At 40.8% G+C, this 27816-nt stretch overlaps 1 protein-coding gene across 1 annotated transcript; it reads right to left on the reverse strand.

The window, feature by feature from the left end:
• Nucleotides 1-3180: 3180 nt before the first annotated feature.
• On the reverse strand, nt 3181-27816 carry timm22 (translocase of inner mitochondrial membrane 22 homolog (yeast)). Its single transcript, XM_060913368.1, has 4 exons — nt 27448-27816; nt 6915-7111; nt 6674-6746; nt 3181-3815 (listed from the first exon to the last, which is right to left on the reverse strand). Exons 1-4 carry the CDS (start codon nt 27752-27754, stop codon nt 3739-3741), a joined length of 654 nt encoding a protein of 217 aa, XP_060769351.1. The 5' UTR covers nt 27755-27816; the 3' UTR covers nt 3181-3738.

The raw sequence follows: 27816 nt of genomic DNA on the forward strand, positions 1-27816 counted from the left end.
AGAATTTGTACAATCTAGAGATTGACTGACTGTACAACATCAAATCTCAAGGTCTTGTCAAAACACTGGAGTGACTTAGTTAAATAAAACTTGATATCAGGAAACATTACCAAAAAAAAAAAAACTTGCTGAGCTGCCATGTCATGTTCAGTATCAGTGCATTTACTTCTTTAATCAATGCCGTTATAGAGGTACACTGAACATTATACATGCCTGAAAGAGAACTCTTCGTGGTTTGGGGAGTTTTATCGGTTCAACAGGCTCGCTTGGCTGCCGAGGCAAAGGCCGAAGAATGCTTGTGTTTTACAGGCTTTGGAATATCACTAGTTTCAGACGATGAACAGTGTCAATTATTATAATCCTCTATAACCGAAGGCTGTTCCACAGACCATGGAAATGTTGCTGGGTCACAGTTTAAGTACATCTTTTTCCCACCAGAGAAATGTAAGCTACAATTTTGTCCATTTCAATTCAGTATGAAGGTTTTCGTTGCGAATTAAACTTCTCCATCTTTTTTTTTCTTCTCCTCGACTGGCAGCTGATAAAAGCTCAAATTAGGTGTTCTCTTTGTTGTGGAGACACGGTCAGGCACACAGCAATTCACTGTAGGCATGGTTAAAACTGGATAAAACAATGCAGTGTTTAACAAAGGCGAAAATAAACAATACAGTGTATATCGCCCATGATGCATGGTGGTAAACAAGCAATGACATAGTCAGAGGTTAGGGTTTATTTCTATGCTGTCACAGTTATAAACCTGTTAGTGATGAAAAGCAGTTCACTTTGACACGAATTATCTGTCCCATTAGAATTGGATTACATAACTGTTTTGCAGTTGCTGGTTGTAGCGTTCTAACTCAATACTGGACCAATTTCAACTGTTTCTGTCCCTAGTACAAATGTGGACCCAAAAAGATAAACCTATAGCTCTATTTCTCTTTAAGACTACGTAGTCCCTGTAAGGGGAAAAAAAATAGACCTATTGCAAATGCCTTTATTCCAAACCAACAGCAGCAGGAACCTCTTGAAAAAGCACCTTGGATTCAGTAGCACCAGACCATCTGCAATCTTTACGTCATCTACTTCTTGCAAAACATTTAATATCCTTTTGACCAAGATGGTTCCTTTTTAAACTACTTCCATTCCTGTACAATAATTTGATCAACTTCCTGATCTGACTAACATCGTGGTGTAAGTGAAGATCAGACTAGACAAGTGTTTGGGAGGAGGAGGATGATTGGGGCTATCGTGACATTTGCTGGAACAGCTCATCAGCCTTTTATGGTGCCAGAGGGGAACCAGAGGTGTTTGGGTTGAACCAGATCAAAAACCCACTTGTCCAGCAGGTTCTCATTTCGAACAGCTGTATTGGCGCTGTTGGTAAAGGCAGAGTCAAAGTTATAGAGGAAAGGAACACGCTCCTTCATTTCGGTTCAGAGTCGCAGTGGATCCAGAACCAGTCCCAGGAATTCTGAGTGCAAGGTGGAAGAATTCACCCCGACTGGGAGGCCAGTTCATTGCAGGGTGAGTCAGATTTTCATTTCAAATCACCTGGTGGCTTATGCCATGAATCCTAACAAGATTCCCCCAGCCTGTGGAGGAAAAACAGTTTCACATTTGCATACTCGACACTATGTCTAACAGAGAGGACTCAGGTCTTTTCTGTACAACCATCCTCCTTTTTACACCAAACCCACCTGCAGCTGAGGACAACCCTGCATAAACAGCTTAAAGCTTGCTGTGGATGGTACCACACAGATACCCTAAAGATGATTAGGCTGTCCAATTGAGATAATCCACAATGATTACAAGAGTGCTCTCAGAGCACAATATCCCTCGCTGGCGACGAGGCTGTAACTCTGGTAAAACACAACTGAATTGACCGAAATTCCAATATGAGTATTACCGACATATAACAAAGAATCTTGTCAAGTTTTGTGAAATTCCTCCAAAAATTGAGAGTTGATTTCAGAAGGTGAGTACCCTTCCCGGGACAGACGGATATCGCCACGATATAATCCCCCTTCAAGCCTTTCGGCCAGCGGGGGATAAAAAGCGTGAGGGAATTTGATTTCAGAAAGCAAGCACACCTTGATGAACTTGCCAAAGTACAAGTTTGTTAATAATCAAGGGCATAACTCGTAACATTTGCCCAAATTAAAGGAAATTTCAATATGCATATAACAAAGCCTTTTGCCAAGTTTGGTGAAATTCCTCCACAAATTGTGAGAGGAGTTGATTTCAGAAGAACGTACACCCTCCTGAAATTGTCAAAGTACAAGTTATTTAATCAAGGGTCAAAACCCTGGTAAAACTTTCACAAGCAAAATCAAATCGCAATGTGTATTACCGTCATATAACAAGGCCTTTTGCCAAGCTTCCAGAAATTCGTCCAAAAATTGTGAGGGGAGTTGATGTCCGAAGGCAAGCACATCATGAAATTGTGAAAGTTGTTAAGCAGGGGCTACAACTCTGGTAAAATGCAACCGAATTGAACAAAACAATGCCTCTTGTCAAGTTCCGTGAAATTCCTCCAAAAATTGAGAGTGGGGTTGGTCCCCCCTGCAGAAGGTGAGTACCCTGGGAGGGAGGGAGGAAACAGGAAATCAAATCAATCCCCCTTTCGGCCAGCGGGGGATTTTTTTTTTTTTTAATGCTCCGGTCTCATTCATTATACAGTGGAAAGTGAAAATCATCTACAAATCTCCAATGGTGATCCTTGGAGGAATTTTTGCCTCTCTAAAGAGCCTTCTCAGCTTCATTAAAGCTGTCTTTTAATTATTACCCTAACAACGGATATGGGGATTTTCAGGGTCTGTAGTTTTTTGTTTTTTAATAAACATTCAGTGCCCGATTTATGAAAATCAACCCACTTTTGTCTTGTTTCATTTGTGTATTCTCTAATCTTCATGTTGATCACCATTCATCAAGAAATTTGGTCTCAGTCAGCTTGTATGTGTACCCCAATGAAACAGGAAGTCCTGGATAACCACTTGAGTACTTACAGTAAACCCCAATAATAACTGATATTATTAATATGAGCTTCCTGTAGAATAAGTTTACTTCAAAAAGACCTCAATTCTCTCAAATGTAGTCTGAGTTTAAGCTACAGACATTTTTCATAAACTTCTTAACCACTGGTAACATCCAGCCAATCCAAAGCCACTGTGAGGCTTCATATTTTCTTTAAGTTGTTTATTGTATATACATAGACACTCATACTACATATCAATATGCATTCACTGACAGGAATCATCACCGTGATCCCTCTCAGCTTGGTTGTTTTTACTTGAATTCCTCTGACTGCATGGAAAACAGGAAAAGGTATTCACTGGTTTGTAGATCACCTTTCAGCACGAAACCCAACTTGACACTGGTATGTCGAGACTGACCCTCACAGGACACTCAGAAGTGACATTACACCCTTATCTGGGTCACCAAACTGAACTGTGCAGTGTTTCCCAAAAGCATCATAGCACAAAGATCATCGTTAAATGGTAGCATGAGCAACACAATGAACACTCTCTCTCCTAGTTAAGACACTTAGCGTTAAGAGGCTTTTGGGAAACCCACCGCTGACAAGTCAGTTCTCCATGAGAACAATTTCAAAATCATTTGACAAGCAAGTAAAGCCTGCCAAATTTAAAAGAAAGAAAAAAAAAAGTCATTTTCAGAGCCTCTTCTGGGTTTTTGGTTCTTGTTCAGTCCATCCAACTCCAGAAGTTCTGAAGCAGCCATTCATCTGAGGTAATACTCAATAGCAGCAGAGAAAGCAGCAAAACCCGCACAGCCCAGAATCCCAGCTTTCAGGCCAGCTAGAGGACAAATAATTACAGTTACATCTGTTAGATATGCATAAAGAACCATGATTATGACCAGTTTTACACTGTGCAATTTTAACACATTTAAAATGACTATGAGATGATCCCAATAAACTGTTTCAGAAAATATGTGTTCCCCGTGTCAGATTATGTGACGGAGGATCTTCAAAGGACACCCTGGTGAAAAATAAATGTGCTAAGTGTACTAAAATTTAGCATACTTTTGTGTACTTGAAGCCACACTAATCATCAGTATACTTCGTGTGTTTATGATCAGTTAACTTGAGGCATGCTATTTTGGAACAACTAATTTTGTACTAAATATATTTTAATTGTAATTAAATTGTAGAAAAGTGCAACTTGAAGTGTATGTGTACTTTTATGTGCTAAAATGGAACAACTTAAAGTATACAAAATATACTTTAAGGATATGACTTTATATGTACTAATATATGCTTAATTAGTACTTTGTTTTATAAGTACCTTAAAAATTAGTACACTTTAGAAATTACACAACTTTCACTTAAAGTATATTTTAGTATAATACACTTATGTGCGGGCGGCACGGTGGTGTAGTGGTTAGCGCTGTCGCCTCACAGCAAGAAGGTCCTGGGTTCGAGCCCCGGGGCCGGCGAGGGCCTTTCTGTGTGGAGTTTGCATGTTCTCCCCGTGTCCGTGTGGGTTTCCTCCGGGTGCTCCGGTTTCCCCCACAGTCCAAAGACATGCAGGTTAGGTTAACTGGTGACTCTAAATTGACCGTAGGTGTGAATGAGAGTGTGAATGGTTGTCTGTGTCTATGTGTCAGCCCCGTGATGACCTGGCGACTTGTTCAGGGTGTACCCCGCCTTTCGCCCGTAGTCAGCTGGGATAGGCTCCAGCTTGCCTGCGACCCTGTAGAAGGATAAAGCGGCTAGAGATAATGAGATGAGACACTTATGTGCGAAATAATAGCAGTGTGTTTAAAACAACTGAGAAAAAGCTCAATCCTCATAATAGCATTTATTTCCATATACACACAGGCACTGGGAGTGCTGCACATTCAATTCCAAATTAAAACATGAACAAAATATCAATTTTAAACTGAAAATGAAGAATAATAGGCTGTTCAAAAAAAAATAGCAGTGTCTGCATTTTCGTTTACAAACTGGAATGTTTACAGTATAAACTGAAATTTGTTTACAGATTTAGCTTTTCTGTTAATCACTGGACTAATATTTAGTTGTATAACCTTTATTCCTGATAACTGCTTCAGATCTAGTTGGCATGGAGTCAACTAACATCTGAGATCTGCGAAGAGATATTCCAGCCCAAGCTGACTGGACTACATTCCACAGTTCTTCTGCATTCTTGGGTTTTGCATCAAAAATAGCATTTTTGACATCACTCCACAAATTCTCAATCGGATTGAGGTCTGGAGATTGGGCTGGCCACTTCATAACCCCAGCCTTGTTGGTCTGGAACCAGGATGTTGCCCACTTGCTGGTGTGTTTGGAGTCAATGTCTTGCTGAAACACCCATTTCAAGGGCATTTCTTCTTCAGCATAAGGCAACATGACCACTTCCGGTATTTTGATATATTCAAACTGGTCCATGGTGCCTGGTATGCGATAAATGGGCCCGACTCCAAAGTATGAGAAACATCCCCAAACCATTATGCTTACACCTCCATGTTTTACAGTCTTCAGTGTACTATGGCTTGAATTCAGTGTTTATGGGTCGTCTCACAAACTATCTGTGGCCTTTAGACCCAATAAGAACAATCTTGCTCTCATCTGTCCATAGAATGTTACGTCACTTCTCTTTAGGCCAGTCAATGTGTTCTTTGGCAAACTGTAACCTTTTCAACATGTCTTTTTTTCAGCAATGGTACTTTACAAGGGTTTCTTGCAAATAGTTTGGCTTCACATAGGCATCTTCGGATTGTTGCAGTACTCACAGGTAACTGAAGATCTTTGATTTCCCTGGAGCTGATCATTGGAGGCTTCTTTGCCAATTCTTATTATTCTATGATCTACACAGATGGTAGGATTTCTTTTCCTACCACGTGTTTTGGGTTTTGTTTGCCATTTTAAAGCATTTGAGATCATTTTAGCTGAGCAGCCAATTATTTTCTGCACTTCTTTATATATGTTTCCCCTCTCCAATCAACTTCTTGATCAAAGTTCTTTCTCCTTCGGTACAATGTCTGGAACGACCTGTTTTACTCACTGAGCAAGGGCTAAAACCAGCAGGTACAACATTTGCTGCCCTCCTTCTTCAAACAAGGGCCATAATTGACACCTGTTTCTTCACAGAATGAATGACCTCACTAATTGAACTCCACACTGCTATTAATTTGAACACGCCCCTTTCATTAAATGAATCAATTACACCCAATTAGCAGAGTGCATGTCATGACTGTTGATTCTGTTGGTTGCCCATTACTCGGCTACACCTATTTTTTCCCCATGTTCTATTATCCTTTCTGCCAAAATCAGTAATTAAACACATTAGTAATGTTAGACTGCTATTATTTTGCACATAACTGTATATTTCTATAAAGTGTAATATAGTATAATTATTTTAAAGTGTGTTAGTGTGAAAGCGCGATGTTGGTATACTTTTTATATATTTACAAAAAGTACAATTTGTGTAAGTAAATTTTTTTTTCGCCAGGGCATTACTACGTTCTACTTAAGCCATCAGTCGTTGTGATCTGGGCTTGTGTACAAACAGAAATTCTTCAAAAGTGTGCTTGTTTCGTTTATCGCGACATTATGTATTATAAAATTATTTGAGTCAGGGTCAAAACTCATGAGGCATAACAGCAAGTTTGTATAAAGGTGTGTAAATGGTAATGATGTGAATCCTACCTCTGAATCCTATCGCACCTCCAGTAATACAGCCGCTGTACACTCCGTTCTTCCAGTCTGATTTACCGCGATGCTGTGACACGAAAGTTACTTTTATCCTTTTCTACATATTACAATTACATGTATTAATCAAGAAGGTAAGTAAAAATGGGATTAATGTCTAAAGCATGACAAAGGTGGTAATATAGCTACACACGTGTCTCAAAGTGCATGAGAAAAGGAAGTCCAGAGGAAAACTTACTGATTCTATAATGCACTCTGTACATGAGAACATTGCGCCGACAATAGCAAAGTTTTTGGCGTAGGACATTCCTCTCTGTCCCATGTCTCTCAGCACTTCTCTCGCTGTGGGGGTCTTCAGCGGGTCTTTAGGATCGAACCCAACATTGGTGTCGATGCCAGCTGTGAAGATTCCAAAAGCACCTCCTAACACAAAACCTGGCAGAAAACATAAATACAGTTTAAAAAAATAAAACCGAATGACGTTTACAGAACAAAAATCCTGAAGATCTTCTGAGCTCTAGGTATTTATTAGACCAGTGTTTCCGAGTCTGCATACTGGAGTCACTCTTTTTACACATCTAAACATCCCAGCACTAACACACCTGAATCATTACATTACAAGCATTTAGCACAGGGGTGGGGAACGTCCGGCCTCCGGGCCGTGAGACCATTTGATCCAGCCCGCAAGATGATTCATAATTACTCACACACAAATTAAAATCAGAAAAAATGAGACTGCAATTAATAAAATAGGCGAGTGGTTGTCTTTCCGGGCCAAGGTCAGGGTCCTGAACCCCACACGAACAGAGCATGGTCACATCACATCATTTAGCGGGCATAGACAGACTGTTTAACGATTTCACCAAAACGCACCATGGCGAGTATGAAGAAGAGAAAAGATGTGGAACGTCGCGCTTTTCAGGAAAAATGAACAAACGATTATTTTTTCATAGAAGTAAAAGGCAAGCCAGTTTGCTTAGTTTGTGGGGAAGCACTTGCAGTGATGAAAAAGGCTAATCTGGAGCATCATTACAGCACCAAACACGCCAAGCTGGACGAGCTGAAAGGACAAGTGCGTGTGGATAAAATGAATGCTCTTCGGCGGAGTTTGGGCACCCAACAAGCAACATTCACAAGACCTCAAGGTAACCAAGAAAATGTTACACGGGCTGGTTTTGTGGTAAGTGAGCTAATCGCCAAGAAACTGAAACCACATTCAGAAGGGGAGTTTGTGAAGGAGTGCCTTGTCACTGCTGCGGAACTGCTCGCACCGGACAACGTGAAACTTTTCCAAAGTATCAGTTTGTCTCGAAGAACCGTCTCTGATCAGATTACTGACGTGGTACAAGACATTTGAGAAAACACCGAAGGATACCGCGAGGGATTTTCAGTTCCTCTCATTAGCCTGCGACGAGACAACAGACATCACAAATACCGCCCAACTCGCCATTTTTGCGCGTGGGATTACAGCAGAGTTTGATACACGGGAGGAAATACTGTCTTTGCAAGCCATGCATGGCACTACCAAAGGTGAGGATTTGTTTGAGCTGCAAAGCAACAATGAGCTCATAGCTAGGTACAGCAACCTTCCTCTGCTTGAGTTCTACAAACTGTATGTGCGTCCTGAGGATTTTCCCACTCTGAGGAGACATGCACTGAAGTTTGCATCACTGTTTGGGACAACCTACTGCTGTGAGCAGTTCTTCTCAAAACTGACCCTTGCAAAGAATCGGTTCCGCTCAAGACTGACTGACCCAAACCTGGAAAACCAGCTGTGAGTAGCATCGTCATCTGTACCATCTGACGCCTCGCCAAAGAGAAGCAGTTCCAGCCTTCACATTAGGTCGGCCAGATATTATAATAATAATAATAAATAATAATAATAGGTAAAATATCATATTGTAGCATCTTCATTACATAAAATGCTCAAAGTGCTTTACATCAGTACATATAAAATGTAAAAATAGGAAGATTAACCCTTTGATGCAAAACATATGCACACCCCTTCTAATGCACAACATGGGTCAAAAATGACCCGCATTCATTTTCCAGGTTATTTCATGCTGACTGAGTTTTTCTTTGCTCTATCTTTTGAAATCAATTTATTTTATGATTGAATATTCCAAGTATTCTTTAAATATCTTGTTTTTAATTACCACAAATCATTTAATTGTTTCCTACTTTATGAACAAAAATACGTTTTATATTACTACACATGGGTCATCCAAGTGTGATTTAAAATTAAATGTCTTAATACCATAATAATAATTTGTTTCAAGTAATTACTTTAGCAGTGAATGGGGCCAGTTATTTATTTATTAACTATGTAGTTAGCTAAGCCAACTACAATAAAATTAGCTAACTAAAGTAGAATATGTCAACAGCTCGGTAGCTAATAGTAATTACTTGTAACTTTCTGACAAGTAATCTACTCACTCTCAAGGTAACCTAAACATAATAAATTTTTTTCTAAGGTAATGTTAGAACAATTGAAGAACATTACTTCCATGTATTAGATGGGCAAAGGGCGCCGTGCTGAGCTGTGAAATGTCTGACACGAGCACAATTCACAGTTCCCACCAAACGCTGGAGTAAATGCATGCGGGTCGTTTCTGACCCATGTGTGTAAACTTGCTGTAGAATTACAAAAGCTGTGCTTGTTCATAACTTAAGGAAAAATAAAAATGATTTGTGCTAAACAAAATATTTACTGCATATTTGGAAAAGTAAATGACAAAATGAATTTATTTCAAAAGTATATCATAGAAACACTCAGCCATACATGAAATAACCTGGAAAATGAATGCAGGTCGTTTTTGACCCGTGTTGTGCATTAGAAGGGTAGTGATACAAAAAGGGTTTTTATTCAAAAAGTAAGAAAGGAAAAAATAAAATAAGGATGTATGATGATCAAAAACAAGTTAATTGAGGAATACCTTGAATACTGAATGATGGAATTAATTTATTGCAAAGATATAGAAGATAAAAACTCAGCCGGGTCACTTTTGACCCATGTTTTGCATCAAAGGGTTAAAAAGGGATAAAACAAAGTTACACCAATAAAGTTGCTTTTTTATTTGAATAGCATGAAAGAAAGCTAAAATAAATGTTCAGCAGAGGTTATGGGTTAAAAAATTTAGTTTGGCCCCATAGGATGTTATAAAACTCGAAATAGCCCTTGATAGGAAAAAAGGTTCCCCACCCCTGATTTAGTAGATGCCCTTATCCAGAGCAACCTGGGAGCAGCTGGGGTTAGATGCCTTGCTCAAGAGCACTTCAGCTATTCCTGCTGGTCCAGGAAATCGAGTCAGTGACCTTTGGGTCCCAAAGCTGCTTCTCTAACCATTAGGCCATGGCTTCCCATCAACTCAGTAGCTCATTTAATGCTGCCAACGTAGTGACTTTGCCACTAGATTTAGTCACTTTTTACATCCTTTTAGCAACTTAAAAAAATACAAAAACCATACCAGTGATAATATAAGATGCGCTTTATTGTCCCCAAAGGGAAATTCGTCTTGGGCTTCATTGCTGCTACAATGCTGCTTACATAGAGTATAAATAGATGAACAATACACATACCAACATATACAGACACACACTGATAAATATCAATACACATACAGACATGTACAGACACACACCTGCAGGTAAACATAAAAACATATACAACACGTGCACCCACGCACACAGAACCTCATCTCATCATCTCTAGCCACTTTATCCTGTTCTACAGGGTTGCAGGCAAGCTGGAGCCTATCCCAGCTGACTACGGGCGAAAGGCGGGGTACACCCTGGACAAGTCGCCAGGTCATCACAGGGCTGACACATAGACACGGACAACCATTCACACTCACATTCACACCTACGGTCAATTTAGAGTCACCAGTTAACCTAACCTGCATGTCTTTGGACTGTGGGGGAAACCGGAGCACCCGGAGGAAACCCACGCGGACACGGGGAGAACATGCAAACTCCACACAGAAAGGCCTTCGCCGGCCACGGGGCTCGAACTCGGACCTTCTTGCTGAGGCGACGGCGCTAACCACTACACCACCATGCCGCCCGCACACAGAACCATGAGTATAAATACACAACCAAAAACCACCATGATGAACCATCCTTAGCCCTATTGCACAACACCTTTGACGCATTCAAAACTCTGACTGAAGTTGGCAAGAATTAATTTTTGAAATGGTTAAGCCTGCAGTAGGGGACTCTACTGTATAGCGTTTGCCTGATGGTAGGAGTTCATATTCAGAGCAAAGGACATGGGACCCATCAGACAAAATTCTCTGTGCATGTCTTAGCACAGACTGCTCATAGATGGCCTGCAGGGAGGTCTGAAAAGCTGCCCCCATCACCTTCATTGCTGTCTGTACCAGACGGGCAATTCTGATTTCAAATGGACTGAGAGGTTACCGTACCAAGCTGTCATACCGTACCCAAGAATGCTTTCCAAGAGAGACTGATGAAATAAAATCATTACTTTTTGGTTTACACCAAACACCCTGAGCCTGCGCAAGAAGTACAATCTTTGCTGCAGGCGAGAACACAGGTGGTCAACATGGACTTGCCAGCTGAAGAGGTTATCAAGGTGGATACCAAGATACCTGTATGAATTCACGTGGCTGATTTCTACACCATGGATACAAAGTGGAGTATGGTCCCCTATTAACTTAGGATCCAACACCATTTCCTCTGTTTTCCTAACGTTAATAGTGAGGTGATTTTCATCACACCACTTGACAAAAGATTGCACCTCCTTAAAGTATGCTGTAGGCTCTGTGTCCTGGTACAGCAGGCTCAGGATTGCAGTGTCGTCAGAAAATTTAAAGATAAAATTATCAGGATGGCTGTGAGAGCAGTCATTCATGTACAGTGTAAAAAGCACGGGTGAGCTGACACAACCTTGAGGTACACCTGTGCTAATAGACTTGATATCTGAGAACGGAGTGTTAATTCTTACATTCTGAAGTCTGTCAGTTAAAAAAAAAAAGAATGGAACCATCTAATGATGAAAGGACATATTCATATGATTCATTTTGTTTATCAGTATGTGGGGTTGCAGTGAATTAGAAGCAGAACTAAAATCAATAAATAAGATATGGGCCACAGGATTCTCTAGATGTTTAAGAGCAAAATGAGTAATGCCAGCAATAGCATCATCTGTGCCTCTCCCTTGCCTGTAAGCAAATTGAAGCGGGTCTAGAACAGTGAGACACCATATATTTTTCAAAACATTTTATAACAATTGAAGTTAGTGCCACTGGTCTATAATCATCATTTTCTTTAGGGCAGGGTTTCTTTGGGATGGGAATAATAGTAGATTTTTTCCAAAGGGCTGGGACTACATGTAAATCTACTGACCGCTGAAAAATGGGGCACCAGGCCGGAGTAAGCTCTTCTGCAAAAGTCTTTAGGTTGGAGAGCTGAGATGCCATCAGGGCCTGTAGATTTCCTTTTACACACCAGACTAAATAGTGACTGAATTTTTAGGGGCTCGACTACCAGCCTTAAGCAAGGGTCAACAGTTTTGTTTGTAATGCATTCTAGAGAAAAGTCTTGCTTATCAAACCTGAGAAAAAAAAAAAAATCATTGTCATTTGCCATTTCTACCTCATTGCTAGTTATGAGACGCTTGGTACAGGTAGTCATATTGGTGGCAGCTTTCATAGTCCCATAACTTTTTAGAACTCCTAGAGGTAAAACTCTGTTCAATAATATCTTTATGTTTTGTACGTGCATCTGTCAACATTTGATTAAGTTCTTTCTGTACTACTTTTAATCCCACTCTATCGTTAATTCTAAAAGCCAATTTCTTAGAACTACTAAGTAATTCCGACAGTAGCAGTCATTGATGAACACACCAATGCCGCCTTCCCTTTTCTTCCCCGAAGTTTCGTCCCTGTCGGCACGAACAACAGAGAAGCCCTCCAGTTAGATTAGGGAGTGAGGTATGCCCGTGTGGAGCCAGGTCTCTGTGAACACCAGTAAACATGACTCCCGGTATTCAAAGCACCCCTTTGCCAAGGTACGAAGCTCTTTCATCTTACTTTTCAGGGATCGCACATTGCAGAGAATAATGCTGGGCAGCGATGGCCTGCTGCCTCTTCGGCAGAGACACTGTCGTATGCCCCCTCTCCTGCCTCTTTTCCGTGGTTGTTTGCATTCCCAGTGCAGAGGCTGTATTTTGACCTCCTCGGGTAGATCCGCTGGAGGAACAACTCCCATGCAGCGAAGGGACAGCAATACATCTCTAGCGTAGATGAGTGGCGACTCACCCGCACTGCGTGAAAGTGTTTGGCATATTCCCAGCAGCGCCATGGTTATCCACAAAAGCGGGAGTCCTTGTGCAGGTAACTTCATGGTGAACGCAACATACACACTAATCACTCGTAACTGATAAAATAGCGACCAATCGCCAATAACTCAACACCATGCAAAACAATAAAGACAAAAAACAGCAGCACGAGTCCGGGTCACAACAGAGCAGCGCCACCGGTTAGTGATAAATCTAGTGACTCTATGCAGATGTTAGTGACTGTCCCACCCTGCAATCCTCAAAATAAGATGGCAGGACAAGGTCCCCGATGTAGAAGTCCTCAGGCGAGCCAATAGAGGATGTGCAGTCATGTGACCCGTCCGTGTTTACTCCGCCATATTAGACGGCTTCAGGATTGTTTACCTTGCACGAGCGTAATGGATCCAGGGAGTAATCCCCAAGAAAATTCGGAAAATACCCCATCTACATCGCACGATAACTTGTCTAAGTTTGTTCAGCATCTTGAAGGTGACGTGAGGCAGCGTTACGTGGAAAAAAAGTGTTCCAGATTGGGGATTGCAGATCCGTACAACTTGCCGCAATCCTTGTTCAGGGAAATTCGGAGCTGTGGTGCCGGCGATTTACCCGATCTGGCCTACCACGACGTTTACAATTTTCTTGTTAATCGTGAATCGTGTTACACTGGCAAAGCCCTCAAAGCTTACAAGAGCCTGGAAGTTTATAAATATTTTGTTGCGGGATGGGTATCCCAACTATACCTCTGGAAGGTTCCGAAGAAGAATGTCTACTTGATAACCTCACGGGTAAGTGGCATTAAGACGTTTATCATAAAGAGACTATGCAGGACGTTTTATTGTAAGAATGTTCGAAATCTAAACTCAGTTCCAGATAATGACAGGGTTGTAAATATGTATGTTTTTGTCTGAAAAAAAAAAAAAAAATCACAAATCACCGACTATGCAGTTATCATTCAATCCGAAAATCAACTTAACAGATGTACTAGGAGTATTGAATTAGAAGATTACACCTACCGGATATGAAGTGTTCACTACAAATTCGGCTGGTAGAACTGGGGTACCAGTTTTCTCTTCGCACAGCGGACACCCATTTTGCGTGTCTATCCTCGTCTGCAGGGAATCTATAAAATGACAGGCCCTCCTTTTGGCCCTGTCTATTGGTACAACCAAATGCTGAACAAGATCTAACCATTCTCAAAAGATCTACTCCCACACACTTGATAATTAGAACGGGTTCGTCTAAGTTCTATGCGCGGCCATGCCGTCCAAGATGGCAGATAAACAAATATCACGTGACCTCGTGAACTCACGTGCACGCTCTCTATACAGTAAGTGTGGAAGCCCTAATCACAGTCTCCCAACTACGTTGGGCTGGACGCATTAGGCTGATGCCTGACACACGACTACCCAAAGCCATTTTCTATGGAGAACTGAGCTGAGGAAAGAGCAGACAAGGAGGACAGAAACTGAGGTACAAGAACGTCTTGAAGAGGAACATGAAGAATGCTGGAGTCATCAATCAGACATGGGAAAGGGCTGCCTCGGATAGAGCAACATGGCGAAGCATAGTTAAAAGCTCAGTGTTCACAATTGAAGACAAGTGTCAAAGGGAGTATACATAAGCTCACAAAGCCAGACATTCCATGGCAGCTCAACTAGGCTGTTCATGCCTGTTCGACTCTGGTGCAAGCCTCACGGCCCATCTGCGTTTCTGCACATCCTAATGAAGCGGTCATCATCGCTAGCGAAGGACAGCCAACAACAACAACTGTCCTGCACTCTATACAGCTCTCATCACAGCTGCTGGTTATGAGTTGAGAGAGTTAGGTTCAGTCAAGAAAACTTGACTGAGTTGCACTTTTTTACGAGTCTACATTCCCAATGACTGATCATGTTTACAAGCGCATGTTTTTCACATTCAGAATGAATTCATTCCGAAAGTACTGTTTACATGAAAGCGATCGGACAGATGTGCGTTTTATATATCTCACGCCCACAATCAGAATAGTATTTCTGACATACGCACAATCCCACATAGCCGGCTTAAGGATTCGTAGATAGACACATGGTCAAGTATTTATACTTGCACGTAAGGTGTGCATCTCCTCTAGGAGGCGCCATCACATGGAATACACCACAATTTACTGGATTTTACACGGAATGCAAGCTCCGGCGACGTTTCTCGATGTCAAGACGCATCCTTTAAAGGCTGCACTTCAAGGAAGCCACATCATCGAATCCCACTGAAAGACTGTCCTGATGTCTAGGATCCTTTGAATTCTACCAAGGGCCGTGTCCTTCTTTCAGAGAATTTTTCACAGATGCATGTGTGGATTCTCAAGGTTCAAAAATCACCCACAAGCCTACGAGTACGTACAAGGTGGTGCCTTTTCAATGATGCACACCATCACAATTGTATAGAATGCACTCAAGCCTAAATGATGAAAGATTAATAGGAAAACATCAATCTGGTTTTGCAAATACATTTTAATTTATTGTGTAGGGAAGTGCACATTTGGAATGCCGGGCATATGCAGAAAAAAAAACAAAAAACAGATGCTTTAGCTAAAGTGACAAAATGTGGGTTGACATTAAATGGGATTAGCACCTGGAACACAATTCACGACTAAAGAGGTTTTCATATTTATAAGAATGACTGGTTTTGCAAATACATTTTAAGTTGTTTTCTTTCTTTCTTTCATATTCCCATAAGTATTTACACCTCAGTCCTGCAAATGATGGTAATGTATGAAGATTGCAAGCTGCCAATAACTCAATACAAGATGACGACACACACCTACACACTTATTAGACTGTTCCATTATGTCTTCTCTGAAAGCTATGAAGGAGTCTTGCCTAGCCTTTGAAGAACCCGACATAGAAGGTCCCACCCTACCAAGGTAACATCCTCGACATTGAGAAATGGACCTCTTCGGCTCCATTGTGGTCACGTGGTTTGAAATGGGTAAACAAACACTTACACGTCTCATGTGTTTGTATGGATTATTTGTATTCATGAACTACTGTACAAAGTCTGAGATACAGCTCAAAATGGTACATTATTGCACAGCTTATGGCTGCAATAGCAATTCAACTGATAGACTACTGTCGTTTCATTCTTTTCAAGACTTCAGGAGGTCTCATCTCATCTCATTATCTCTAGCCGCTTTATCCTTCTACAGGGTCGCAGGCAAGCTGGAGCCTATCCCAGCTGACTACGGGCGAAAGGCGGGGTACACCCTGGACAAGTCGCCAGGTCATCACAGGGCTGACACATAGACAGACAACCATTCACACCTACGGTCAATTTAGAGTCACCAGTTAACCTAACCTGCATGTCTTTGGACTGTGGGGGAAACCGGAGCACCCGGAGGAAACCCACGCGGACACGGGGAGAACATGCAAACTCCACACAGAAAGGCCCTCGCCGGCCCCAGGACTCGAACCCAGGACCTTCTTGCTGTGAGGCGACAGCGCTAAGCACTACACCACCGTGCCGCCCCACTTCAGGAGGTAAGAAATTATTAAATTTACAAACGAATTTGCATTGTTTGGTACTTGTGTGCACTGTAACATTGAAATTTTCATTTACCACACTTTGAAAGATTATTTGTGATAGTAATTGTGGACACTTGTCATTTTATCAAGTTCTTTTGTCCAAATTGTATCACTGGCCACACTACTAGAGCTATTAGCGACTGCCATTTTGGATTTGTGTTTACCCATTTCAGATCACATGATCTTGAGTCTGAGGAGGTCTATAGAGATCTTGCAGTCACGTGACCGGAAAGTACACAGCCGCCATCTTGTCGGTAAAAAACACCGCTGAATACTGCTGCACTCGTGTACAAAACGGATAAATTTCAACTGACGGACTACACGGCTCATTTTTCTAATGAGCAGATAACTAGATACATGTCTAAAATAAACGACCTACAGATTAGTGACCCTTATCGATTACCGGACGTAGTTTTCACGACCGTGTCAGTGGATATTGAACTGCCAGCGGTGGAATACCCAGACGTGTATAATTACCTCATTAACTTTCCCTCGCTGTTCAGTGGTGAAGCACTGCGTGCTTATAAATCTCTGGACAGTTATCTTTACAGAAATTCAGGATTTGTCAGCCCCCCTCAGATGTGGCATCTTGTAAACAAGAAAATAACAATCCTCATTGGACGGGTAAGTCACTTAAGTATTACTAGTACTGATACTAGATATATCAGTAGTATCTAGTATAGCACTGACCAGCCGATTATAGAATAGAATAGAATAAGGTAATTCCAGCTGTAATTCCAAATCGTCCGTCTTGTTTACCATGGATCTGGCGTTGGAGAGGTAGAGGCTTGGCAGTGGAGGTTTGAGTGGCTGTTTTCTGAGCTTAGTCAACAGGCCGGCTCTGCCTGCAGCCTCGCTTTTGCTTCCGCTCCCAGCGCCGCCTCCTTCGCCTGCCAGACCCGATAACAATCCACGGAGACCCCGCTATCTCGTCCGGAATGTTGTGCATGCGATGGAAATCGCTACAAACCATCATTTTCTGCTGGAAACCAATGTACAGTAAGTCCATACGGTTGTAGTGGATATTAAAGTCCGGTACAGACGAACAACATGCAAAAATACACACAAAAAACAAAAAACGTGCACAGGTAGGGAGAGCTTGTAGCCACAGCCGTTGTAGTAGAATTGTATATAGTAGGGTTTTCCAGAAGAAAAGGTAAACGCAGAAGCAGAACCAGAAGTAGAAGGCGGAAATGGCGTTTGACTGACAAGATGGCGTCTGTTACAATCTGGATCGGCTGTGACGTCACATGCAAGATCTCTATACCCCGTGTTTCACTTTAGGAATAATATACAGAAAACTAGATTGCATTTCCTCTGCAGAAACTGCTGGAGTGTGCTTGCTCAAATGTTGCCAGCAACAGTAAAGGGTTAAGATATGAGAATGTGTTTCCGCGCTCTGAAATCCTTGTTTTAAATGGCTTTGGTCAACAGCTCTCACTCCTTCTCTGGCTCAAAGTCTCTTTGTGGCAGGATAGCCCCAGCAGCAGAGAAGACGGAGGAGACCAAATAGTTTTCAACGAAAAGGCTTCGTTTATTTTTTTCTCTTTTTTTTTTTTACCAATGTGCAAATATTTACAGTGACAAGCATGCATGAAAAAAATCTACAAAAACCGTACAAAACAAAAATAAACAAGCATAAATAGCCAGGCTAAGTCCTCAGACCCTGAACTACTATCAAGAGCAACTTCACTTGACAAGACACGTTCACTTCACCGCCAACCCTCACCTACTGAGGCTCTTGGGCCTAATATAGAGCATTGCTAACTGTAGCCCCACCCACTGGATAGCCCCACTGTCAAAAATAAACAACATAAATTATTACCAAATAATAAATCAAATAAGAAAACATAACACAAAAATACATACAATAACTGACATGCACAAAAATACCTTATTGAATCCTCCAAATGGCTTTTAAGTCATTACCCCTAAAACACCCCCATCACAATGGGCTGCCCCACAAAGAACCGGGGAAACCCCTCTATTCCCCCCCAGTGGAACAGTCCATCTGTTTCCCCAAACGAGACATGGAAGAACGTTTTGAATGCCTGGTGAGTGAATTGCTACCGGAGTTGTAATAACAAAAGTTTTAACCAATAAATGAAGTTTTTAACAGCCATTGTGAATTATTTTACTTTTTGATACTAGACAAAGATTATACAGATGAAGAATGAAAATGACAATGTTTCAAGCGAATATTTTGAATGAGTCAGATGCACAAACAATAGCCATCTAGAAGTGCCAGTAGGCCTTTCCCTGCAATCTAAACACTAAGTTTGGCCCTGCGTAATTAATTTATGGCAAATGGTGATTAATGACAATATGAAAGAGATCTTAAAGGTCTCATTGCATTGTTTTTTCATTAATTGTGCGGTGGTCTCTAGTATGAATGAATGCCCTGTGAGCCGGTTTTGGTGAAAAAAATGCTGTGGTTCTCCTGTTTCAGGCTGTTCTAGTTTGGTGGAGGAGTGGGTGGCGGGAGAACGACAGGATTTCAGCTCTTACTCATTAATATTCATGACATGTAAACGTGTTACCTCTGATTGGCTAACAGCAATCAGTAAACGTGTTACCTCTGATTGGCTAACAGCACTGTGATGCTACCTCCAGTGGGTCAGAACAAGCGGATGTGGGTGTCTTTGTAAAAACTGTTTTGATTGGCTATTACGGTCTCAACATCGATGTTTTGACCAATAACAATGTAGATAACACGAATTTTACATCACATTCAACGAGATTTAAACGAGACTAAAGATGGCGACTTACAAATAATGTGTAAACATCGTTGGAGTTAATAAAGTTTGAACAGCATGAAGGAACATACCCCAACCCCCCGAAATTAATTTTAAAAAATTCTCAACGGATTTGGCATAATATAAAAAGGTCATTTTTTACTCAGAAAAAGCAGAAATCCGCCGAAAAGCGGAAAACTCTCATCCCTGCCTAGCTTGTGACCAGGTCATGCATGCTAACGTGGAGAATATGAACATGCTATTTTGTAACAAAAGCCTTCGAACAAAAAGTTCATGTTTTACTTACAGCTTGTGAGCTGGTGGTCGATCGTCTTGACGGTACAGATCCAGGGATTAAAAACAACCTCGAAGCAAAACCACTACTGAAGGCACCGAAGTTTCAAAAGTCACTGTGGTTGAAATGATCAGAACACAGTACTAACGCTGCATTATACTTCGCTGGTGGTGTTCCAAAGATTAATTCCAACCATTTCTTCTTCACCTCTTCTATCTTGGGCAAGAAATGCAACGTTGATGTGTTACTGCCACAAATAACACAGGCACGAACTTGTTCAGCCATGTTTTCAACTTGCTGTCAGGTCCTCTTCGTTAGCAGAGCCCATCTCGTCAGTAGCTATCTCTCCTCGCGCTTAAATCCAAACTTCCTTCCCGTGGGCGGTCGTAAGCCAAGGTGGGCGAGGCCATGAATACTAATTTTCGAAGTGACGCAAGTTCGTAGGGCTTTTTCAGATTCGCTCGTTTTTCCGACTATTTTCTTTCATAAGCTAATACAGGGAATGGGAGTAGAATTACATTTTCACATGCAGCATGCATATGCAACTCGGAGTGAACTATGGTATTTCAAAAAGAGCCAGCATTAAACATTTTTGGTGGAAGGGCACCTTTAAACAGTACATACGGTGGTGGCAATGAGAACAGCGACAGGACAGGACAGCAGTGATTTAAAAATGCCGGCAAATGGCTGCCTGCGCGCTATGTCAGCGTCATGGCTCAGCCCGTCACATTCTTTCACATCATTCTGAAGGGAGATTTCACTGCGCGAAGCGCAGTGAAATCTCCTCTCCACCCTTTTATATGTTTTTCAATTTAATTCAGAGGTTTTACAGGGTTTAAAACATGGATTTTGGCTGTAAAATCGCAGTTTTAATTTTTTTTCTGCTGCTCCCGCTCTAACGTCTAGAGTGGGGGAGCTCCTTATGACGTCATCACTCCAAAGTTCTACCCATTCATTTCAATGGCACGGAATTTTGCCGAAAAATGGGAATACCGAACAAACGACAAGGGGTAGTGCAACCATTTTAACAAGCACACCATTCCAGATCGGGCCCTACGTTTCAGCGTTAGAAGGGTGTCTCTATCTTGAAAGCCCTAGGAGTAGTGGATCCAAAAAACGGGTGAAAACGAATAATAATAAAAATAAAACTTAAGAACAATAATAGTGTGCTTTTGCAAGCACACTAATAACACAGACATTTACTGTGTAAATAACCTCTGAAGAACCCGACATGGAAGGTCCCACCCTACCAAGGTTACATCCTTGACATTGAGAAATAGACCTCCTCGGCTCCATTGGAGTGCTGTGGTCACGTAGGTAATTTCTTTTACCCACAGTAAATAATTTACTGTGGGTAAAAGAAACCTCATGTGATTGATCAAAAACCAAGTGAATGACTGAAAGCGTTTCTGAAGCGCTTTAGCTCATCTGTATTCAGCAGTATGAGCAGCTCAAAGCTAAAGCCCCACTGCACACTCAGGAACGAGGCACAAAAATAACGCCCCACTGAAATTGATTCAATCAGTTTGAGTCTTCTTCATCTGACTGAGGTGTTTATGTGAAGCATTTTTATTTGGTTTGGGTTTTTAAACCAATTAAAATATTAGGCTCCATGTAAACCCAGCCACTTAACACCACTGTTCTGAATAAAGCCTAAATCAACAAGTTGATATGAGCCAATTTCAGATAAATCCATAGTGGCATTTGTAACAGCCAATAAACAACAATTTAAAGGGCTGATGACACGAACATGACTCTATGCAATTTCTTAAATAAACTATACAACATGGCAAACATGTTAGATTTCTGTTATAATTACGTGAAAAGAAGCTGTTGTTACGCAAAATATCCAACTTTTAATTGCACAGCGCAAGAAAACTGGGTCTGTGGCTCGCGGCCATGTTGTGACGTCAGCGGAAGAACACGCTGCGGTTCACTGGCTGTTCTACTCTGGTTCTACTCAATGGAAATGGCGCATGAAAACGCCGGTGAACTCTCTAGTGCTAGCTGTTCCTCTTCTGGGAGTCTAGAATTGTGTTGATCTCTTCCGAATAGAATCTATGATAGCCTACCCTCTTTACCCTTTGCCTCTCGTTGCTAGGCGGCAGTTACATGAAAGCCGCAAGCTTTCACAAGCAAATACATGACTGATATCACGCCGACTTTATGATTACATTTATGATTATCATGTAGAATCTATAGCTCTACGTACCTTTATCTTATGTCGTTTCACAACACATGTTCTGACAGGAGGACTGTCTTTGGATCCGGCATAGCTACTAGTAGACCCCCTCCGGAATACTGGCAGTGTTGCCAGATTGGGAGGAATCCCGCCCAGTTGGGCGGTTTCAAGTGCATTTTGGTGGGTTTTGAACATATTTTGGGCTGGAAAACTTCAGCAGTATCTGGCAACAGATACTGCTGACGTTTTCCAGCCCAAAATATGTTCAAAACCCATCAAAATGCACTTGAAACCGCCCAACTGGGCGGGATTCCTCCCAATCTGGTAACACTGTGTAGGCACTGCTGATGGTAGTAACACACGTTTGTGATGAACTGAACACCCAAGAGATTCTTTTAAACTGGGAAGGGTGTCAAAACAATCCAAATCGAAGTGTTCAGAGCACAGGACGGATGTTGGTGAGGGCTCCCACTTGTCACGAGTGCGCCTGACTTGCTTCACCCACTTCGCATGCAGCTCGGGATCTCTGGGAAACTTGAATAAACTTACCCCATCCTTGTAGGTTTTGGAGCAAAAGCCGGCAACACAACGCGAAGGCATAATAAATATAATAATGTATAATAATAATACTAATAATGACAAACTGAACACCTGTCGCATCAACAACAAACTGGTAAGTTAGGAGGAAGGTTCTTTCGCTGACATCATATAGCTCCTCCTCCTCCTTCGTCTCCTGGGTGCTGCAGCCCCGTCAAATTTGCACAAATAGCCGCGTTTTTTATCATAACTTGTAAAATAGGCGCCTTCGTGAATTAATATATGGATCATCGGGAATTACTTTTTATGTTATAAAACATCGCCAAAGATGTCAAAAACGTGTCATCAGCACTTTAAAAAGAAACAGCGAGGTGGAAAATGGATTCTTCAACCATGTTATGAGTGTTGTCATTGCGTAGCTTGGCCACCAGAGGGCACACTGCAACTCCCCTCTTGGCAACAAGTAATGGATCTGGGGGGTTTTTTGGAGCATTTTTATACATTTGACTCATTTATCAAAACTAATATTTATGGTTCTTTTGTTTAAAGTACTATTCATGCCAATAAAACAAGTTTATTACCTCCACCAACTTTGTTGTTGGAGAAAGCAGTTTTCACCTCCTCATTAATTACATTCTGACACAACTCTGTCTGAATATGTGGATTGGCAGAGGGGATGTACTCTACCGAGTGCCCTTCTAGTTTTTAAACTGCATTGTCATGTTATTTTGGTGAGGACTCTTAAATAACTACACGTAAACACAGATCTCCCCTAACATTTAGGTTATGAGCCATTCCACCGAATTGGTGCCATTTCCGTCCCTAGAAAATTATATGTATAAATGCACATAAAAATGTACTTTAAAATATATTTCCTTATTACACAGAATGTCCTGAACATTGATCTGATTTCAAATTTAAGATATATAGTTATAAGGATTAATAAAAACTACCTAAAACACTGAAAAAATACCATGTATTACCTGTCCCCGCACTCTAACTTTATACTTAACTATGAAATATTATGATTAAAATCCTTCAGAAACAGTATTTCTTTTGCACTGTTGTGTGACTCCATATCCTATCCATGGTTTAAATATTTTTTTCATAAGAAATCCACAATATCTTAGTTAAAATACACATTTTAATCGTGTCCCTGGGTTTTCACTCAGTCCTGTTACCCAAAAATATTACCTCATCTGACAAATTTGGAACATTCCATAAATCACATGCTCAACAGGAAGTTACATCAGTTGTGTCTTCTGAAGGCCATGGGAAGACCAAAAGTTAGTTCTCTCATTTACTTTTCTGTATATTTGATGATTTTTTAACTTTGACTGATAAGGTCAATGTCAACATACTGTCCTGTTACTTAAATTATTTCTTAGATGATATTTGTTTATTTTAAAAATACAGATTTTTGGTAAATCACTAGAATGTGCTAAGTGTGGTCATGCTATTAGCGATGATGCCATGTGGCTTAATTCCATGTATGGTATTAGCTAATCTTAGGCTAAAAACTCAGTCCTGTTACTTTCAGAGTTTTGGTAACAGGACTGAAAAAAATGCAGCCATCTTTGACTTCCAAACCTTGTAACGTAGCCTGAGGTTGACCAATACACATTTTGAATAGTTAAATATGTGTGTTATTATAATCAGTGTTGAAAAGATATAACAAATTAAGTTTAATTTGGGGGCGGCACAGTGGTGTAGTGGTTAGCGCTGTCGCCTCACAGCAAGAAGGTCCGGATTTGAGCCCCGTGGCCGGCGAGGGCCTTTCTGTGCAGAGTTTGCATGTTCTCCCCATGTCCGCGTGGGTTTCCTCCGGGTGCTCCGGTTTCCCCCACAGTCCAAAGACATGCAGGTTAGGTTAACTGGTGACTCTAAATTGACCGTAGGTGTGAATGTGAGTGTGAATGGTTGTCTGTGTCTATGTGTCAGCCCTGTGATGACCTGGCGACTTGTCCAGGGTGTACCCCGCCTTTCGCCCGTAGTCAGCTGGGATAGGCTCCAGCTTGCCTACGACCCTGTAGAACAGGATAAAGCGGCTACAGATAATGAGATGAGAAATATTAAAATCAGTATCCATCTTAAAAATCGTATTGGTCCTGCTCTATTTCCCAATCACTATCAGTCCCAATGTGAACAACTTCTTGTGATGTTTACAAGTAGTAATAATAATAATAATTATTATTTCAATTTATATAGCACCTTTCTCAAAACCCAAGGTAGCTTTACAATTATAGGGGAAAAAAAATTGAGTTATAGCATCCTTACACTTTTCCTTCACGTCTGTTCCTTGACTCACTACTAATCCTTACTTTTGTCTGGGATCTGGACAGAAATTTAAGTAATTTGTAAATACATTTAGATTAGATTAGATAGAACTTTATTGATCTCTTTGGGCGGGTTCTCTCAGGGAAATTAAAATTCCAGTAGCATCATTACAGGATAAACAGAGAATAGAAATAGAGAAAAACTTCTAGATAAATTAAATTAAATTAGGTATTTACATATACAAATATATATATAAAAAAAATAAGATATGGGGAAGAGGAAGGGAAAAACAATTGGCTAATTGTATGTGACTAGTTTGTCGTTACATGATCAAATACTTCTATAATAATGCTAATTATTTTTCTTATCTATTACAGTATGTTTTAAGAAAATCAGCTCTTTTTTGACGTTTTGAAACATCATGAATAATCATTACAATTAAATGAATATGTAAATTAGATATTCACGTCATGTAGCGACTTATAGGGACTTTTGAGTATGGGTTTGGTACTTTCCTCTGCAGCATACTTGCCAACCCTCCCGATTTCGGCGGGAGGCTCCCGGTTTTAGCCTCCGTCTCCCACCTCCCGATCATATTTGTTAAAAATTGGATAAATCTCCCGGTTTTGGGAAATCCCTACCACCAAGTTAAAAATACTCCCGATTATGTGCAATCAGAATTGTATGAGAAACACTGCTGACGTCAACTGATTTTTTTTAACCAACCAACGAACAGAACGAGTCACTTCCGTAATGTAGGATTCACCCAGGCTGTCCGACATTTTTTGCAAGCAGTCATTCATCATGGCCACTAAACCCAATACCAAACGGCAAAAACATGAATGCAAATACCAGGTTGCATGAGAGAATGAATTTCCATGGATAAGCAAATGTTCGACCAGCCAGTTACACATTTTAAGGTAAAGATACCTTAAATCAGAATATAATAGTTTGTTTCTACTGCTTATTTCATGTTTACCTGCTATACCTCAAGTGCCCTTGACTGCTTGTTTATTTGCACCAATTTGCGTGTATATATATATATATATATATATATATATATATATATATATATATATATATATGAGTGTTTAGTCTACGTCTAGTTCTTATCTAGAGTGTTTATATTGTTTGTTTTTCAATTATTCTATTTTTATTTATTGCATTGCCTGTTTGCACCGTGGGTCAGAGAGGACTGAAATTTCATCTGTGCTGTATGTCGAGCATGTATAGCATATTTGACAATAAAGTTGACTTGACTTGAAAATGGACATTTGAGTGTGAAATTAAACTAGTCTTCCATACCATTTCAGAAACAAACTGTACAACTTCTAAAGTGTTGAGTGAAATTTTGCATGACAGAGAATTTGTTTGATGAGTGTATTTGAATAGTGTGGTCGTGTCTTAGTGCTATTTTGAATTTATGTTTGAAAGTTTTAAGTGAACGTTTACAAGTGAATTATCTGGAAAGTGATTGATTTTGACAGAGTTTTGAGGTTTTAAGTGAAAGATTACTAGTGAGTGTATTTTGGTAGAACTAGAATTTTGCATTCGAGTGAATTTCTTTGTGGAGTATATTTTGATAGTATGGTCGTATTTATAGTGCCATTTTTAAATTTTGTTTGAAAACTTTCAGTCAAAGTTTGCAAATGAGCAAATTCCTTTGATGCATTCCGATAGGATTTCTAGTGCTTTTTAAAAATTCTGTTGGAAAGTGTTTAGTGAGAGAGATGCATTTTAGTAGTACTAAGACAGTCCAGTATTTATTTAATTGAGTTATTATTTTGGTCAAATCTTATTAAAATTTAATTTCTATATGATATTATAGTGCGGCATGGTGGTGTAGTGGTTAGCGCTGTCGCCTCACAGCAAGAAGGTCCTGGGTTCGAGCCCCGGGGCCGGCAAGGGCCTTTCTGTGTGGAGCTCGCATGTTCTCCCCGTGTCCGCGTGGGTTTCCTCCGGGTGCTCCGGTTTCCCCCACAGTCCAAAGACATGCAGGTTAGGTTAACTGGTGACTCTAAATTGACCGTAGGTGTGAATGTGAGTCTGAATGGTTGTCTGTGTGTCAGCCCTATGATGACCTGGCGACTTGTCCAGGGTGTACCCCGCCTTTCGCCCGTAGTCAGCTGGGATAGGCTCCAGCTTGCCTGCGACCCTGTAGAAGGATAAAGCGGCTAGAGATAATGAGATGAGATGAGATATTATAGTTCTCTGTATTTTTACACGAGCTTGCAGAAGGAAAACGCATTTGATGCAATTCAATAATACTTTCATTCACTGTGACTATTTTAAGAAATGATAAACATTCTTCTAAAGCATCGCTTGTGTTATTTTCTGTGTATGTATACAATATTCAGGCATGAGATTTTTCAGCTCAAAATCTGATTTAAGACTTCCCTTTCATTGTTATTAGATTAAAATTCAAGACAAGAGTATTATTTCAGATGGTTCACTCTGAGCTCTCTCATGCCTGATACATGAATCCCATAACCTAGAGTAACTGATAGAACAATATCAGCAATTCAAAAACTCTTTAATTGTATAAATCTGAAATGGTTTGCAGTTAATTGGGATCCACTGTTTTTATCGTTTCAACCGCGCATCATAGCCTCGTCCGATTGAAAAGGTCGTTCATGCACTTTTCTCCCCCATGAGAATTCTGAAAAGTTGGTAAGCATGCTGAAGAGATTGCAACAATGAGCTTATTAAAGACTTCTAACTAAGATTTAAGTAGTTTTATTTCAGTGTGTATGAAAGACTGTCATTATTCAGCTCCATTCAAGTTATAAAACTCAGCACTCAGATCAAATGCACGACTCGTATGTGGCTTTCATTCCAAACAGCGACTCACTGCTATGCTTTTGGGTGTTGTGTTTATCTTGTTTACCTCCGACACACGCCAGCGTTGCTTTAAAAGCACAGCTCTCCATTCCGCGCTCAATCATCTTCTGCTCGTCCGTTTTGTGTGGATTCGGTAAACCGCCCATAACGCTCGGATTCAGGTCTTTAATTTGTCTCTTGTCACCGATAAGATGATCCAAAAGAACACTGTACTGTAGATGAACATTTTGGGCTCCGGATGCTGTTGCAGGCTGAGCTGAACCGCTCTGGGCTGAGGTGTCACTGCTCCCCATGGGCGCCGCCATGATGAACGTGTGCGTTTGACAGGCTGGTAAAGCTCTCCAAGCAATCATATCTCTTGATTCGACACAAACTCAAAAACGGAAAGTAAGCGCCTTGATGCAGTACATAACCA

This window comes from Neoarius graeffei, chromosome 28 (genome assembly GCF_027579695.1).
Source record: "Neoarius graeffei isolate fNeoGra1 chromosome 28, fNeoGra1.pri, whole genome shotgun sequence".
Lineage (NCBI taxonomy): Eukaryota > Metazoa > Chordata > Actinopteri > Siluriformes > Ariidae > Neoarius > Neoarius graeffei.